Raw genomic sequence first — 18,357 nt, 5'->3', positions numbered from 1 at the left:
TTTTTCCGGAGCTGTACATGAGGCACATGCAATGTCATGCTGCAAGTTCTGGATATTTGATAAGCTCCAAGTAATGTGCATTTGCATTATATACTCTGCCATTGCACACTGAAATGCATGTAGAGATTATCTGAACTTGTCACGGAACATACAGTAGGGCGAACAAGTATTTGATACACTGCCGATTTTGCAGGTTTTCCCACTTATACCCACTTACAAAGCATGTAGAGGTCTGTAATTTTTATTATAGGTACTCTTCAACTGTGAGTGACGGAATCTAAAACAAAAATCCAGAAAATCACATTGTATAATTTTTAAGTAATTAATTTGCTTTTTATTGCATGACATAAGTATTTGATACATCAGAAAAGCAGAACTTAATGTTTGGTACAGAAACCTTTGTTTGCAATTACAGAGATCATACGTTTCCTGTAGTTCTTGACCAGGTTCGTCCACTCCTCCATACAGACCTCCAGATCCTTCAGGAGGTGGAAACATCATCCCCAAAGAATTATGTTTCCACCTCCATGCTTCACGGTTGGGATGGTGTTCTTGGGGTTGTACTCATCCTTCTTCTTCCTCCAAACACGACGAGTGGGGAGACCACATGAGCTTCTCCCATTCGTCCTCTGGATATAAAGGTATAAATCTGTAAACAGTCTTTTGGACATACATCTCTAAAGGTGGTACAACAGGCTAATGAACAGTTAATATAAGCAATTGACAACTACATTAGATCGTTGGCTGAATTGTTAAGTAATCACCAAGTGGTGATTATCACCTCCATTAACAAAAGGAATAACGGATCTAAATTGAAGGCTATTCAGCAATTAGGAATGTGGCCAATGGTATGGGTGGAGTAAAAATCATATTGTATTGTAGCGTTGGCTATCCAAAATATTGCGAACAGTGTGAATGTATATTCGCGTAATTTCGGATAGCCAACGCTAGCATCACCCAGATCAGCTCAAAGATGCTTTGTGCAACTGTCAACAACCTTGACGATATTCAGAAATTTTATAGGCTCTGTGCACAAGCGTATGGACAAACTTCCACTTTAGCCAGATGTCGGCATATAATTTTCCGGTTTACTTAAGTCGATCACCCGCGTCGCCCCAAAATGTCAGTTTTTAGTAGATGTCTCCAAGACCTGCCTACAATAAGCATTAGTGATGTCCTTCGAATTGTTGATGCCTGGTCTCCTGCTCCAACAAGCAAGCAGAACAAGGGAGTCAAACTCTACGTATTGAGTTATCTGCACAACTACAAGGGTAAGTATGCCGGCCGGCAGATAGTTAGCGACGTGTTTTTTGTGTAGTATTAGGCAGGACAATAGAACGCATTAAAATTCACCCTAGTCTCATAAATGACAAAAGAACGCTGGCTGAGCTGGAACGCTAGCGCGTCCCCATAGCTAGTGAATTGAAACAAACCTTTGTTCAGCCTCTTCTAACTTAAATGAAGCTTAAAATAACATACCCTCAAAAAAGCACCAAAACAGGTCTCCTCTTTTATTTTAATACTGTAACCTCTTTTCACAACGAAACTGAAAAATAACAACTGGCAAGTAAACATCTGGTCCTATATGGTATTAATTGCGCTTAAACCTGCGTTACGTGGAAGTATATAAAAAAGCGCCTTTTCTGACTATTTCTAGTCTAGCGTTTGAAGTCATTGAATGGCGCAAGCCATATTTTATTAAAAAGAGGACATTTCTATCTGTGCAAGGCAGCGGGCGCGCCGGAATAATGGACGGATCGGTGCAGCTTCTGCAGTAATGCGGTCGATGTATCGGTCTGTCGTGGTGAAGAAGGAGCTGAGCCGCAAGGCGAAGCTCTCGATTTACTGGTCAATCTACGTTCCTACTCTCACCTATGGTCATGAGCTTTGGGTCATGACCGAAAGGACAAGATCCCGGATACAGGCGGCCGAAATGAGCTTTCTCCGCAGGGGAAACAGTCGGTGTCCCCCCGGAAGAGCTGGAGGAAGTTTCTGGGGAGAGGGAAGTCTGGGCATCTCTGCTTAGACTGCTGCCCCCGCGACCCGGCTCCGGATAAGTGGAATATGATGGATGGATGGAGTTGTTGATTTATATGGCAGCAGCATAGAAATTTGTTTCCTGCTAGCATAGTGCTCATTATAATGTATGTTTTTATTTTGCCCATGAGTGAGAAAAATATTTTGGTTGGCTTCATGTTAACTTAAAAGTTCACCAAGGGATGTCAACACCAAACCCCCCACGCCCCCCCCCCCACCCGAAAAAACAATCACCCATATAGTGGATGCGCCCATAAGCAGCCACCTGGGGCAAAGCACTGTGTTTGTAGGCTAATTCACGCAGGAACAGGGGACATGCACCGTAAGAGATGGCTGTAGTGTGGCTCCTACGTTATTATGCTCATTAGATTAGATTTTACTTTGTCATTGAACAAAGTGCAGTACAACGAAATGCAGTTTGCATCTAACCAGAAGGACAAATAGAGGAGTGCAGAAAAATGTACAAGTACAAGAATATGTATATACGCAACCTGGTCTCAGGAACCTACGGCAACTATTGGACGAGAAGGCAGTTGACTTACCCCCTGCCCCACAATAGACATGGGGAGTTAGGATGAGTAACAGCAATAGCAAGGTCGCTAGAATATGTTATAAAAGCATTTTATCGTTAACGTTATGTTAACGTTAGGCATCACAGCACTGCGGTTGGGGTTAAGGTTAGATCTCACAGCACCGGGGTTAAGGTTAGGGTTAAGGTTTGCGCTACGGTTAGGAAACAAAAAAGGTTAGGTTAAGGTTTGGTTAGGGTTACGTCTCACAGCTCTGGGGTTCAGGTTAGGGTTTGGGTTAAAGTTAGGTACCACAGCACTGGGGTTAAAGTTAGGGTTATGGTTTGGGTTAGGATTACAAAGAAAATCTCTTCAAACATATTTATGTTGTGACAACACCACTCGCCAAGACTGGTTACAGGTTCCTCCCTAGAGGAGTGGGTAGCGCGCCTGTCTAGGATCCGCACTAAATGTGCATTGAGGGCAGGGTTAAGGTGCAAGTTTAAGATGCAAGTCGGCATGCGTAAAATACAGGAATAGCAGCAATGTGAACATGTGAACTAAAACAAAAAAATCTTTTACACTAGTCCGGTAGTGAAGAGGGTGGGCATAGTTAGTGATGGGAAGTCACAGCGTTCAGCAGGGTTACAGCAGATGGAAAGAAACTGTTCCTGAGCCTGCTGGTTCGAGGCACTTGACCTCCTCTTTGTAGGCTGACTCGTCATTGTCACTGGCCTATCACTGTGATGTTGTCTGCAAACTTGATGATGGTGTTTGAACTGTGTAAATAAGCGCAGTCGTGGGTGAAGAGGATGTACAGGAGAAGGCTCAGCGTGGCCTTGTGGAACACCAGTATTCAGGATCAGGATGGAGAAGGTAAAGTTGTCTGAACTGACAGACTGGGATCTGTTGGTTAGGAAGTCCAGAGTCCAGTTCCAGAGAGAAGGGCTGATCCCCAGGTCATGGAGTTTGACCAGCCTAGAGGGGATGACCATGTTGAATGCTGAGCTAAAGTCTATGAACAGCATTCTAAAATAGGTGTTGGTTTTGTCCAGGTGGGTCAGGGAAGAGTGTAAAGCTATGGAGATGGCGTCCTCTGTAGACCTGTTCAAATGGGAGGCAGACAGGTAGGGATCCAGTGTTGGGGAGAGGCAAGACTTGAGGTGGGCCAGAATTAGTCTTTTGAAGCACTTTATGATCATGGGGGTGAGTGCGACAGGTCGAAAGTCATTCAGGCTAGATGCAGAAGACTGCTTCAGCACTGGCACAATGGTTGCAGTCTTGAAGCATGTGTGGACCGCTGCCTGGGCCAGTGAAAATGCCAGTGAAGACCTCAGCAAGCCGACCAGCACATGTTCTGAGCAAACGCCGAGGACTCCATCAGGACCAGCAGCCTTGCATGCATTCACCCTGCTCAGTGTAGACCACACCTCTGCAGTGGATAGTCTGGGGGGTGCATCCAGGGGGTGTTCAGCTTCGATGGCTGGCTCTTTATTGACCTGTCAATTTGAGCGTAAAACCTGTTTAACTTGTTGGTGATGGAGACGTCGCTGGTTGTGGGGGTAGGGTTATTTGGCCGGTAGTCATCTGGGCACCTTTGCACGCACATGCACTTATACAAACCCATGCACACACAGACATATGTGTAAATATGTAAACACTCTACTTTTACTAGTGCTGGCATTCAGTTGTGTTCTGTTGTTACATTTCTCATTCTTAATATTATTGTTTTCTGACTTCGTTATCATTTACCTTAATATTTTTGTATTGTGGAGCAGAAACAGGCAGAAACCAGCAAAGAAGAAATTGGTTGTGTTGTTGGCCTAGCGTAGCTTTCATATGCATTTGACCATGCGTAGTGGATGTAGTAGGCTTATCCAAAGAAGTGTCCTGTTCTTGGACGACACCATGTGTTCACTTGGAGTACAACAGTTTAAAATTATTATTAACTGTAATACTGAAAAGTGTAGTGAAATATTTAGAATGATTTGGTATATATCTATCTATATACACCTCTCTCTCTCTCATATATAATATATCTCATTCAGGCTAGTTACTTAGACCTTGTCTAGAATTAATTACTGTCAGGTCTCTGCAATCTTCGCAGTTTCAAAACATTGGAGGCCAACTTCATTTTGTGTTTCTCAGTAAGAGGAAGGAAGTGGTAAGTAACAAGCACGATAAAATAGAGGGGCAGTAGCTTCATCTATCTGTAGAAGATATTTCATTCTCTGTGAAAATGTTTTGCACTCCTTTATTTAAAAACACAAGTGTTGCTTAATCTAAATTAATATACAGGCTTGAGTTGCGCTTATGATGTTACATACAATGACGTAATACATTTGCAGCACTAATAACCATTTTTCATACATCATAAAAGATTTTAAATTATGAATCTGTATTGTAGTTTGAAAACAGCAGTGTAGTGCAAAGTTAACCACGTACTTTGCTTGCCAAAATAACATTTGCAATTTCCAACCTTATGTAGTTTGTAAGAAAAACAATATAACTTCATAATTTTACAGAAATAAGGCTACAAAAACTTTTAGGAAATGTTTAAAAATCCATTTAAAAAAGCATGTTGACTTAAAGCTTTACATGTATAATACATTCAATATGTAAATAAAACAATATTAAATGTTTTTGAGATTCTCTATTTTTATTCTATATTAGCATGTTCCAAACTCCTGAGCAAAATAATTTGAAAGTTGTCTTTTTAATGTATTTTCAGCATCCTTTGCTCGGTGGGAATGGTCTATTGATCACAGGCACTGTAAAAGGCACCGAGCTACCTATATATCATTTGATTGTCTTTAGAAAGTATTCTGTCACACGTCCACAGTGATGACAGGGCCGTTACTACCTTCCCCCAGAGGGGTCTTCTCTGTGGGACTTCCTGGATCTTTAAGATCATCCTCCTTTCCCTCAGCAACAGCACCAGTGTCTTTCCCTGCCTCAGCCACTAGTGGTGTGCTCTCTTCTGCCTCCTCTACCACCAGTGCCTGTTGCTCGGTGCCTATGGTAGCGCTGGCAGGCTGCTCTGGCTTGTTCTCGTTGATGACCTGGACAGAGTCAGCTCCAGAAGGTGTGGTGGCTGCATGCTTCACTTCCCCGTTCTGAACAGGAAACGCCCCCTCCACTGCGTCGTACAGGAACTGGTACTGCTCCTGATAGGGTGACACAAAGAGACAGACAAAAGTGAGATTGGTCTATTCATGCAAACTGACAAAAGTGAGATAGGTCTTTTCATGCAAACATCTTTTGATTGATGTCCAAAATTAGGATAATCCCAAGTGGCAGATAAAACTCCCAGAGAAAGCCTAATTCTGGACGCACTTATCAGGCAAAGGTAGTTAACCTAATTCAGGTTTGTGCAACTCATCCCTAATTATTGAAGATACAGGTTTTTTTAGGGGTCTTCTGTCTTTATGTCAATACATACCAGACTATTGATCATGCCCTGCCTCTCCTTGCGCAGGGCTTTTGCCACTTGAAACACGTCCACCAGTTTCTCCGTCTCAGCACTGTCCATGAGGTTCCACAAGGCACAGAAGATGCCCGAGCGAGACGAGCCGTCACTGACAGAGAATAATAGAAGGGAGGAAATAGGGTTGCAAAGGGAGGGTATATTACTGGAAATGTTCTAATCTGTTAAACATTCTACTAAATATAAATCATCAACTTTTAATTAATTGAGGGGTCTCAGCATGAAATATGTTATATATTTTTATACATTTGACTACAACAAGGTGTCAATTGTTGAAAGTGTTGCAGTGTTAAATTAACGCAATTGTTTATTAGATGCTTTTTTCCCTATAATCTTGCTATTATTTTCTTTAACTAAATGATTTCTACTAGAAACACATGGACAAATAGGACAGGTATTAATGTAATACAACTGTATGTATGAATAGATTTGTTAAAACTATTAGAATAAAATTACCTTGATTCCTTACTGGTAAATAACATGTAGCTATGCCACCCTATGAGACCCTCAGAGAAAAATAAGATGATGACTATAATAAACCAGTCACATCCTCATCCACTGTGTGCAGTAGTATAGGGAGGAAGATATACTCTCTAAAAACATGTTCCTGGAAGATCTTTTAGGGGTTCTTCAACTTAAAGCTGCGGGAGAACCCATAAAAAGAATCTGTTCATAATGGTTCCTCAAAGAACCTTTTCATGAACCCTTTGGGGTTAACTGTTGAGGGTAGTCCCTTATTCAAAACGTTTTTTGAGGAACATTCAAAGGAGAAATATCTGTTCATGTTTTCCACTTGAAAAACATATCCATGCATATTTCAAAAAGTCCTTTTCTTATTACAGTGCACAACCAAACAATACAAATTCAGTTTTTTCCTCTTTTACTTTGAGTTAAAACATTTGTCCCTGTGACTCACTTGCAGTGGACCACTGCAGGCAGGATCTTCTCTGGCCTGCCGTTGCCATAGCCACAGGTCTGCTTGATGTTTTTGATCATATCCATGAAATCCTGGGGCTTCTCTGGAAGTTCCCGTCCCGCCCACTTCAGGAAATGGTACTGTTTCATCTGACGTGACTCTTTCCTCTGTAGGTCAATGCCAGGTTAACTTTCTTTTAATTAAAATGTGTATTTTACTGCATACAGTACCATTCAGAAGTTTGGGGTCACTTAGAAATGTCCTTGTTTTCGAAAGAAAAGCAAATTTCTTGTCCATTAAAACAACATCAAATTTATCAGAAATACAGTGTAGACATTGTTAATGATGTAAAAGACTTGTAGCTGGAACCAGTTGATTTTTAACGGAATATCTACTTAGGCATACTGAGGTACATTACCAGCAACCAGGAGTCCTGTGTTCCAGTGGCACATTGTGTTTGCTAATACAAGTTATTCATTTTAAAAGGCTAATTGGTCATTAGAAACCCTTTTGCAATTATGTTTGCACCGCTGAAAACCATTAACTAAAGAGGAAATAAACCTGGCCTCCTTTAGACTAGTTCAGTACCTTCAGCCTTAGCATTTTGTTGTTTTGATAGGTTCGATTACAGGCTCAAAATGGCCAGAAACAAATAACTTTCTTCTGAAACTCATCAGTTGATTCTTGTTCTGAGAAATGAAGACTGCCAAGATACTGTGAGATACTGCCAAGAAACTGAAGATCTAAGTTTTGTACTACTCCCTTCACAGAACAGCAGATCAGCACGAACTGACTCTAACCAGAATAGAAAGAGGTGTGGGAGGCCGCAGTGCACAACTGAGCAAGAGGACAAAAACTTTAGTGTCTAGTTTAAGAAACAGACGCCTCACAGGTCGTCAACGTTCAGCTTCATTAAATAGGACCCACCAAACACCAGTCTCAACGTCAACAGTGAAGAGGCGACTCCGGGATGCTGGGGTTCTAGGCAGAGTTACAAAGATGAAGCTATTATCTCAGACTGGCCAATAAAAAGAAAGGATTAAGATGGGCAAAAGAACACAGATACTGGGCAGAGAATAAAAAAAGTCCAGGATCCTCTTCACTGTTGATGTTGAGACTGGTGTTTTGTGGGTACTATTTAATGAAGCTGAAAGTTTAGGACCTGTGAGGCGTCTGTTCTTTAAACTAGCCACTCACATTTATTTGTCGTCTTGCTCAGTTGCGCACTGGGTCCTCCCACACCTCTATTGTGGTTAAAGCCAGTTTGCGCTGTTTGTGAAGAGAGATCTTCAGAGGCAAATAAAAAACTGGAAATGCTAAAATACTGAACCTGGTGGAATATCACTCAACTAATTAGGTCAATTGGGAACAGGTCAGTAATATGATTGGATATTAAAAGATCATTCCAGAGAGAATGGGTCTGTCAGAAGGATTGGGAGGGGTTCACCACTCTGAAAGACTGCCCTGACAAATAGCGTAACAATTCAAGAATTACGTTTCTCAACGTAAATCTCATCATTTAATATAGGGATAAATGATTTTTACATCATTGCATTCTGTTTTTTAGTTGCATTTTACGCAGTGTCTCAACTTTTTGGGAAACAGAGTTGTACTATTTTCAATAAAAATACAGCGATAAATGATTTGTACATTGCATTCTGTTTTTATTTTCATTTTATGCACCATCCCAACTGTATTTTTTATTCAGCCCTGTTTCATCCCAACAACCCCCAGCTGTTTTAGGTGACTTGATTTATGGGGCAGTTCTTCCTAATAGGAATCCAAGTGACCCCCCCACAGTTCTCTTCCAACCAGGAAGTCACGTCAGCATGCACATGGGCATGCTCACTCCCTTGATGACATCGACCCATCCCTGGCAATGCTGGCCAATTTGCATCACCAACTTTGACTGCTGTGTCACATGGAAACCCAGTGTCTTTATTTGAAGGTAACCTCAAGTTCCAGTTCCAGAAGCCCTCGGAAATAAAACTAACCCTAAAGTTAAATGTCGGCTGACATTATTTCTGGACACGTGTAGACATGCTGTCTTTTCTTGTAGGAAATGCAACGACTTCCACTGACTTTTTAATGTGTAAGTTTGATTAGTGATACATTGAAATGGCCACATGAATAACGAGCTTAATGGAATGTATACAGCAACAGCCAGATGTCAGCTCTGAAAACAGAGGAGGGGAAACCCATTTCTCAGTAAGAATCAGACATTCTGTACTCGTGAGTAATCAGTTACCTTGGCGTGACGGATTTGAATACTGCGAGTGGTGTAAGCTGGGAGAGTTTCTGTGGCTGTCACTTCCACCTCGATGTCCCCAAAGGTTCTCTTCTCGTCACCCCAGTAGGCTGAACAGAACTCCTACACAAACACAGAAAAAACACTTGAACAATGCAATTCACACAATGCATTATAGAAATATTGTGTAGTAGATATTTAGTCCCTCCCCTGGTTGTGAAACCCACCTGTTCTCCTTCTTGGCACTCTGTGAGCATCACTATGGTCTTGATCTTTTTCTGGAAGACCATCTGCCAGAAGTCCCCAATGGTGTCGGGTAGAGGACCCTGGGTTGCTATCAGACTCTTCTGACACCAGTAACCCTAAGAAGGCAAACAGGCTTCATTATGTTTAAACTGTCATTTTAATGTATATCAAATACATAATGACATTAAAAAGCGTTCTTTCAAATCATTAATTTAATATTCATCAAACGTAAATGATGGTATGTACGTCTATGTGGGTGGCGTTGATGTATTTGGTGGACTCTTCCTCTTCATCCGAAGACTCATCGTTGTCATAGTCGTTATCATAGTCGTTATCATCATCCTGGTCACGGCTGCACTCATCCTCTAGCTTCACCAGAACTCTGTTGTAGTCATCTGATTGGAAACGATTCGCAAAGCAGTCCGTCAGAAATGTAAGTGAGGACTTCTTCAACTAGTAGATCTTAAACAGAATGGAACGGTTGTACATTTTCTTTTTTATTCCCAATACTATGATGCTTTGCTTAGTTCTGTTTGGGTGGATACAGTGCTCACATGGAATAACAGAAGAATAACGATTCTTCTTCTTGTTGTCCTCATTGACCCCAGTGTTAAATGTCCGCCAGTTCTTGTACCATGGAAGTCTCTGATAGAAACAAGGTCAGACAGATGGTTTAATTAGGTGTCAGGCAAGCTAGTAAGATGAACTAACACATTTGGTGTGTATTGTATTTATCGGGTTTGGGAGTTGCTAGGGTAAAAGCATTCATATTTAATTTCATTATCACCACAGCTTTAATCAGAGTTTAAAAATAATTTAATGAGAGGAGACGCTGTATTTTCAAGTCTGTTGTATTCCAGGTAGATGGAGCATAGTACTTGAACAGGGAAAATGTGAGCTGGCTAAGTAGAATTATGAATGAAAACAATTGCTCCATTCAAAACAAGTGTTTCATGGATAATTCTTCATGGAGCCAAGGAAGATCAATTCACTCGCAAACGCAGTATAATGTGCAATGATATGGTAATGCTTTGGAGTTTGTTGCTAACCTCAGCCATAAGAAATTGAATGGTCACTTGTTCTAATCCATGTTATGAAATAAAAAAAAATAAAAAATGTTGCCCAGTGGTGAAACACTGTACAGTTGCTCCTGTACAGTAAGTCATTATGGACAAGAATGTATGCTAAATGACAAAAATGTATGTAAAATACACTTTCCAAGAGTTTTTTGACACCCAATTTGGAGTTTTAAAGTGAGCCACTCAGAAAAACAAAACAGGTGAAAAACCTCTTGTCTTGCATGGTGACAATACATGCACCTGTACATGGAATATTCTGCATTACACAGCAACACATGTTTTACCACATTTATTAAACAGGAAGACATTTCAAAACAGCTACTACAAAGATGGGAATGGGAATCAGTGGAAAGGCAGTAACAAAGTTTTATAACTGTAATTCCGTTTTATATTAATTTTAGGATTAGGATAATAACTTGAAGTTAGGATTAATATTGATATGTTTAATAATTAATAAAGAATGGAAGTGGGACAGAATGGAGGGAAGTACGATCAGCAATAAATTGTTTGTCCTACAGTAAGAAAGGAGTGGCAAAATGAATGACTGAACCAAGCAGACTGACCTGGAACTCCACCTCCAGTAGAGTGGGTTCGCTGGCCTGTTCTTTCTGTTTGAGCGTGCTCAGTGTGGAATGGAACTCAGCCAGGGGAATCTCAGTCTCTCCAAACTGGTTATGTTCTATCAGGGCCTGGTGGATCAGGATGTACTGGGCCTGAACAAACACAAAATAATAAATGTTATACCCACAAATGTTATGTTTGCAGTTATCACTGTATACACACATATATGTAAGCAATAGACACCTATATCTTAAAGTCTAACATAAGGATGAGTTACCTCCACTTGAACCATGAGACATCTCTGGCGCCGGAGCCTGACCACATATCCATAGATGTCCACTCTGCCCTCAGCCTCCAGACCTTCCATCATGGCATCAATGCCCATATAAGTGCCTGTTCTGCCAACACCAGCACTGCACAAAATAGTATGGTACATGTTTGTTTACAGTCACTTTAAAGCAAATATTACATTCTCTGGACACAAAACTACCTGAAGTGTAGCAAAACGGCATAAAAAAATATTACATTTGCTTTAGATTAAGTACAACAAACTCAAAGTACAGTTGCTGTCTGGTTTCTACCTGCAATGGATGACTATGGGTCCACTGAAGAAGTTCTTGAAGGAGTTGACACGTCGCCTCAGCTTCAGGAGGAGGTGTGGTTCTCCTGGCACACCATGGTCTGGCCAGCTGGTGAACTGGATATGGGTCACCTCCCTCTCTGCGCACCTTTCCCTCTTCTATAATGGCCCCCACACACAAAACATACACACAGTCACATAAACACACACATATAGATGAGCAGACATCTTAATAGAATCCTAATCAAACATTGGTGTATCAGTTTAGTTTAGGCCAATGTGATTGTTACGCATGCCGGTACCCTGTATGTGTATTTTTGTTTTTCCCCTCCTTCTGCCCTAAACACAGGTGTCCTTTATGTTCCTGATTGTTGTCGTTGGTGTGTCCCATCTGGCAGTCATCAGTGCATTTTCTGACTGCTGAAGTGTGGACACTCCTCCTGATTGCACCACCTGTTCCTTTTATCCATTACCCAATCATGTCACACATCCCCTGGTTTAAAAACCCAGTCAGTTGTTTCTCCCAGTTACTTTTTTTTGCTTTATCGCACATGAGGATATATACAGGTGCTAAAATTAGAATATCATCAAAAAGTTGATTTATTTCAGTAATTCCATTCAAAAAGTGAAACTTGTATGTTATATGCATTCATTCCACACATACTGATATATTTCAAGTGTTTATTTCTTTTAATTTTGATGATTATAACTGACAACTAATGAAAAACCCAAATTCAGTATCTCAGAAAATTTGAATATTGTGAAAAGGTTCAATATTGAAGACACCTGGTGCCACACTCTAATCAGCTAATTAACCCAAAACACCTGCAAAGGCCTTTAAATGGTCTCTCAGTCTAGTTCTGTAGGCAACACAATCATGGGGAAGACTGCTTACTTGACCGCTGTCCAAAAGACGACCATTGACACCTTGCACAAGGAGGGCAAGACACAAAAGGTCATAGCAAAAGAGGCTGGCTGTTCACAGAGCTCTGTGTCCAAGCACATTAATAGAGAGGCAAAGGGAAGGAAAAGATGTGGTAGAAAAAAGTGTACAAGCAATAGGGATAACCGCACCCTGGAGAGGATTGTGAAACAAAACCCATTCAAAAATGTGGGGGAGATTCACAAAGAGTGGCCTGCAGCTGGAGTCAGTGCTTCAAGAACCACCACGCACAGACGTATGCAAGACATGGGTTTCAGCTGTCGCATTCCTTGTGTCAAGCCACTCTTGAACAAGACACAGCGTCAGAAGCGTCTCTTCTGGGCTAAAGACAAAAAGGACTGGACTGCTGCTGAGTTATGTTCTCTAATGAAAGTAAATTTTGCATTTCCTTTGGAAATCAAGGTCCCAGAGTCTGGAGGAAGAGAGGAGAGGCACAGAATCCACATTGCTTGAAGTCCAGTGTAAAGTTTCCACAGTCAGTGATGTTTTAGGGTGCCATGTCATCTGCTGGTGTTGGTCCACTGTGTTTTCTGAGGTCCAAGGTCATTAGTTGTCAGTTATAATCATCAAAATTAAAAGAAATATATCAGTCTGTGTGGAATGAATGTATACATTATACAAGTTTCACTTTTTGAATGGAATTACTGAAATAAATCAACTTTTTGATGATATTCTAATTTTATGACCAGCACCTGTATAGACAAACTCTTTATACAGACCTTTTTAACAGACAGACACTTTTGTTCATTCATACACCACAGTCTGAGTGCATACATCTCACTTTGTCCTGTTTCATGTATGTATTGTTATGTTGTCTTGTTTGCTGTCGTCTAGTCACTTGTTTGCTGTTTAGTTCCTGTTTAACCTGTGCTGTTTGTTTGTACCTGGGAAAAGTGTACAAACAATCAACCCTTGGGCATACACAACTCGTAGGAAAACTTTGTTTAAAAACACTAGTTAGATCAGAGTGGACCACACACTGTATTTATGTATAGTTTAGTAGTGAGCGAAGTGGTTCTTGAGGCAGGCAAGATCAGTTTAGGGGTGTTTGACTCAGTTCAGCCCCTTTCCCCAAACCATTTACTGTGTGTTTATAATGAACGTTTTGTTTGATGGTAGCTTTGGTTGTGTTTTTTGTTTTCACTGTTCCTTTACACTATTACACTTTGCATGAGATTTGGGACAGGCCTCTTTCCCATCCACCCTAGACTGCTAGAGCCATGTGGTTCGTAACAGTGACCAAAAACGTTTGTGTTTGTTGATATACAAATGTATTGACACTAAGATCAACTCACGTTTGCCAAGCTGAGGTGGCGGATGGTGTAATCCGGGCAGTGATTTTCTCCATTCAGCTTCACAATAAACTCCTCAAAGATCTCTGCCTCTCTTTCTGGGGATGGCCAATACTGGGCACACTTGACCTACAGGAGAAAAACACCAGACATTCACAGTAGAATGTCATTAATCAGTCGCAAAACCATAGACAAACTCTGAGTGTGAAAAATGTAATCTGAGGATGCGTTGTCAGTTGGTCTTTTCCTGTGTTGTGGTTTGAGCTGTGGGTGTAATTAAAGGAAGCTCTGCTTTGCAAAAGTAACATGCACTTATGTGGACAAACAAGTGTTATCAGCTTACTCGGTTTCCCTCCTCACAACGTGTCACCATGACAATGATGGAGGACTGTTGTTCCCAGACCATCCTCCAGAAATCAGCCACAGTCTCATCCTTGGGACCTAAGACGCACATCATTAAATAAAAACCGAATACCAAGTTGGCTCATTGACACAAATATTGTTGAAATAATATCATCCTCAACAATCAGAAAGGGAAAATCACCTTGAGCAGCAATGTACTTCTTGGACTCCTTAAAACCCTGAAATGAAAGAGACATACTTTGGCCGCACATACAATCTAACTCATTATTCTCACAATGTAAGGTCTAGAGTTATTATTGTGTGACTACAATGTAGTGTCAACACTTATGATGTAACTAATATGTAGGGTCTACCGTTGTCATTATGTAAATACAATGTAGTGTCTACACTTATGATGTAACTAATATGTAGGGTCTACCATTGTCATTATGTAAATACAATGTAGTGTCTACACTTATGATGTAACTAATATGTAGGGTCAACCGTTGTCATTGTGTAAATACAATGTAGTGTCTACACTTATGATGTAACTAATATGTGGGGTCTACAGTTGTCATTGTGTAAATACAATGTAGTGTCTACACTTATGATGTAACTAATATGTAGGGTCTACCGTTGTCATTATGTAAATACAATGTAGTGTCTACACTTATGATGTAACTAATATGTAGGGTCTACCATTGTCATTGTGTAAATACAATGTAGCGTCTACACTTATGATGTAACTAATATGTAGGGTCTACAGTTGTCATTGTGTAAATACAATGTAGTGTCTACACTTATGATGTAACTAATATGTAGGGTCTACCGTTGTCATTGTGTAAATACAATGTAGTGTCTACACTTATGATGTAACTAATATGTAGGGTCTACCGTTGTCATTGTGTAAATACAATGTAGTGTCTACACTTATGATGTAACTAATATGTAGGGTCTACCGTTGTCATTGTGTAAATACAATGTAGTGTCTACACTTATGATGTAACTAATATGTAGGGTCTACTGTTTCATTGTGTAAATACAATGTTGTATCTACACTTAAGATGTAACTGCTATGTAGTGTCCACACTTATGTAACTACTATGTAGGGTCTATATTATTGCTTAGTAAGTACTTATGTGGCGCCAACAGTTATTACTTTGTAGTTACTATATAGGTCCACACTAATTAGTGTATAGTTACTATGATGTAGGGACTACAATTTCTACTGTTTAGCTAAAAAATTTACCATGTAAATCAATTATGAGATTACTAGAAAAAAATATCCAAGCATGTCTTACATCAATGAAGCTGGCATTGATGTAGTCACAGCCAGCCTCTCCATTTCCAGTGGTCAGTTGGACACGGTTGTAATCATCTGATTGGAAAGAAATAAACAGGATCAAGTACAAGAAAATGTGGACAACACATAAGATCATGACGATGCAGCAGCACAGATGTTCTTCCTTGGGACAGCAGGCTTCATTAGGATAAAGATCCCCTTACATGGGAGGATGTCCACATAGCGGTTCTTGGGCTGGTTGCAGGACTTCTTGGCCTCTCTGATAGGGTTGCGACTAAAGATCCTAGGGATGCTCTGTAAAAAGAGAGGGGTTTGTGAGCTGAAGGGAGGAAGCACTGTTGTTGGGAGCTACACATCAACAACCCATAGCTTAAACATATGAAAAGACAACAGCAACAAATCCCTGGGTCATTACTATGTGGTGCCTCAAAATAAATTTTAATAAATATTTTAAATGGGTTCTTATCAGAAAAACAACATGTTTCACTGTCAGAAAAACATATTGGTCAAACCCAAGCACTTAAATCCTAATAAATGAAGACAGACTGAAATGTATTAGAGACATTTCCTCCATGTTAGGGATATAGTTGTGTAAAATGTTTTAGTTTCAGAACAAGCACTTTATTTGAACAATATATTTCCTAAAAAGGGAATAACAATAGAATTTGGTCAACATTTGTATATGTTCAACCATTCAGTCTGTAAAAGTTAACACAAAAAATGCATATCATAATGTGTTTGATGGTATTCTTATATTACGATTTGAAAAGACCTGCCTAAAAGGGTAGAAAGAAGCATAGCAGAGTGGAAAGTTGAATGTAAATGTGTCTAAACATAAATAAAACATCAGTATTATGTAATTACAATACAAACTGACACTAGTCATTTACAGGTCATATGTTTTCATACCATGGCAGAAATTGTGAAATCTTGGCATTGATTTAAAAAATATGACGGATCATGAAAAATATAAAAATATATATTTAAAGATAGTGATCATATGAAGCCATTTATTATCACATAGTTGTTTGGTTCCTTTTTAAATCATAATGATAACAGAAAAATGGCCCTGATCAAAAGTTTACATACCCCTGAATGTTTGGCCTTGTTTCAGACACACAAGGTGACACACACAGGTGAAAATGGCAATTAAAGGTGAATTTCCCACACCTGTGGCTTTTTAAATTGCAATTAGTGTCTGTGTATAAATAGTCAATGAGTTTGTTAGCTCTCACGTGGATGCACTGAGCAGGCTAGATACTGAGACATGGGGAGCAGAAAAGATCTGTCAAAAGACCTGCTAAACAAGGTAATGGAACTTTATAAAGATGGAAAAGGATATCAAAAGATATCCAAAGCCTTGCAAATGCAAGTCAGTAACGTTCAATCACTTATTAAGAAATTGAAAATTTGGGTATCTCTTGATACCAAGCCAAGGTCAGGTAGACCAAGAAAGATTTCAGACAAAACAGGCTGCTCTGGAAAAAGACGGGGTGGTTGTTTCAAGGACTACAATAGGACGATACAAAAATGAGCTGCATGGTGGAGTTGCCAGAAAGAAGCCTTTAATGCACCAATGTCACAAAACAGCTATACCACCTGCAAGAATCCAGAGCCTCATAGACTGCACGCTGTCATTGATGCTAAAGGGGGCAATACACAGTATTAGGAACTAAGGGTATGCAGACTTTTGAACAGGGGTCAGTTAATTTTTGTCTTTGTTGCCATGTTTTGTTTTATGATTGTGCAATTCTGTTAGGACCTTCAGTTGAATGTGAATCCCATAAGAAATAAACTACGTGTTTTGCCTGGTCACTCATGTTTTCTTTACAAATGGTACATATATTACCAATTCTCCAAGGGTATGCAACATTTTGAGCACAACTGTATGTAAGGTAAGAGAAATACAGACTAACATCATGAAACATTGAAAAACAGATTGAACCAGGATATATTTACATAGCTTGAAGCTGTTATTTTCCCAGCATAAAATTTTATAAACTCTCCAAATGTGATGTCATTGTGGCCACGGACTGAAATTAAACGTGGTCAACAGAGTCAAAAATGATTCTAGTGACACACATAACATTGTCATATATAATAAGTGTATTCATGGGAAAATTGTTCTTCATTTAGAAAGATTTTAACTAGGACCTCAACCTTTTGTATTTTATGTAAATCCTTATAAACTTGTGTTTTAAAGGTTAAGGACACTTGCCCTCATAATTATAATTTTTTTTATCATTTTAAACAAGAGTAATAATTTTAAACTAGAGGTGATATTTTCTTGGTGAAAGATTTCTCTGCATAGCAGTTTATTTCATTTGTTTTAGTTCTAATGTTCCTATGTTTGTGTCATCTTCTTAGTGAATAAACATTGTTGATTGGACTTCAGTGGTAGAACTTAAGAGGCAGAAATAAAAATGTAGAATTGAAGGGGCAGAACTGAAGGGGGTAAAACAGAAGGGGAAGAGGGATTGTAACACCTGGAACTCCTGAAGAAAAAGGCGTCCCTCATCAGCAATCTTTCTCTTGTAGGCATCCAAGAGCACCTCAGATCCAATTGGCTCCACATTCAGCAGGCTATTCTCATCATCTAAATGAAACCACAACAAGGTTAAGGGTATGACAATGTTTAATTTCAGAATAGATCATTACATTTGAGTGCCTCAGTGTGATCAATGGAATATACTGTGCCTTCAGACAGTGTTAAGACCATTTAACTTTCTTCACCTTTTGTAATAGACTTATAGATGAAATATGTGATTCTTAGCCTTTGGTTGTGAAAGTGGTGCTAACAAGCCAAAAAGGATC

General features: G+C 39.8%; 1 protein-coding gene across 1 annotated transcript in view; it reads right to left on the bottom strand.

The window, feature by feature from the left end:
* Positions 1–4,782: 4,782 nt before the first annotated feature.
* ptprc (protein tyrosine phosphatase receptor type C) overlaps positions 4,783–18,357 on the bottom strand; it is a 29,238-nt gene continuing 15,663 nt past the window's right edge. The window contains exons 7-22 of the mRNA XM_034293869.1: positions 18,030–18,139; positions 15,747–15,837; positions 15,542–15,618; positions 14,443–14,479; positions 14,242–14,339; positions 13,902–14,027; positions 11,665–11,822; positions 11,361–11,496; positions 11,086–11,235; positions 9,998–10,088; positions 9,690–9,838; positions 9,425–9,559; positions 9,198–9,320; positions 6,950–7,116; positions 5,989–6,124; positions 4,783–5,713 (exon numbers count right to left, since the gene is read on the bottom strand). Of these exons, the coding sequence (XP_034149760.1) occupies positions 5,375–5,713; positions 5,989–6,124; positions 6,950–7,116; positions 9,198–9,320; positions 9,425–9,559; positions 9,690–9,838; positions 9,998–10,088; positions 11,086–11,235; positions 11,361–11,496; positions 11,665–11,822; positions 13,902–14,027; positions 14,242–14,339; positions 14,443–14,479; positions 15,542–15,618; positions 15,747–15,837; positions 18,030–18,139 (2,123 nt within the window). The 3' untranslated portion in view covers positions 4,783–5,374. The remainder of the gene's footprint in view (positions 5,714–5,988; positions 6,125–6,949; positions 7,117–9,197; positions 9,321–9,424; positions 9,560–9,689; positions 9,839–9,997; positions 10,089–11,085; positions 11,236–11,360; positions 11,497–11,664; positions 11,823–13,901; positions 14,028–14,241; positions 14,340–14,442; positions 14,480–15,541; positions 15,619–15,746; positions 15,838–18,029; positions 18,140–18,357) is intronic.

Source organism: Esox lucius, chromosome 8 (assembly GCF_011004845.1).
Source record: "Esox lucius isolate fEsoLuc1 chromosome 8, fEsoLuc1.pri, whole genome shotgun sequence".
Taxonomy (NCBI): domain Eukaryota; kingdom Metazoa; phylum Chordata; class Actinopteri; order Esociformes; family Esocidae; genus Esox; species Esox lucius.
Note: the sequence above shows the minus strand (reverse complement) of the source record. Positions and strands in the feature narration are given on the sequence as shown.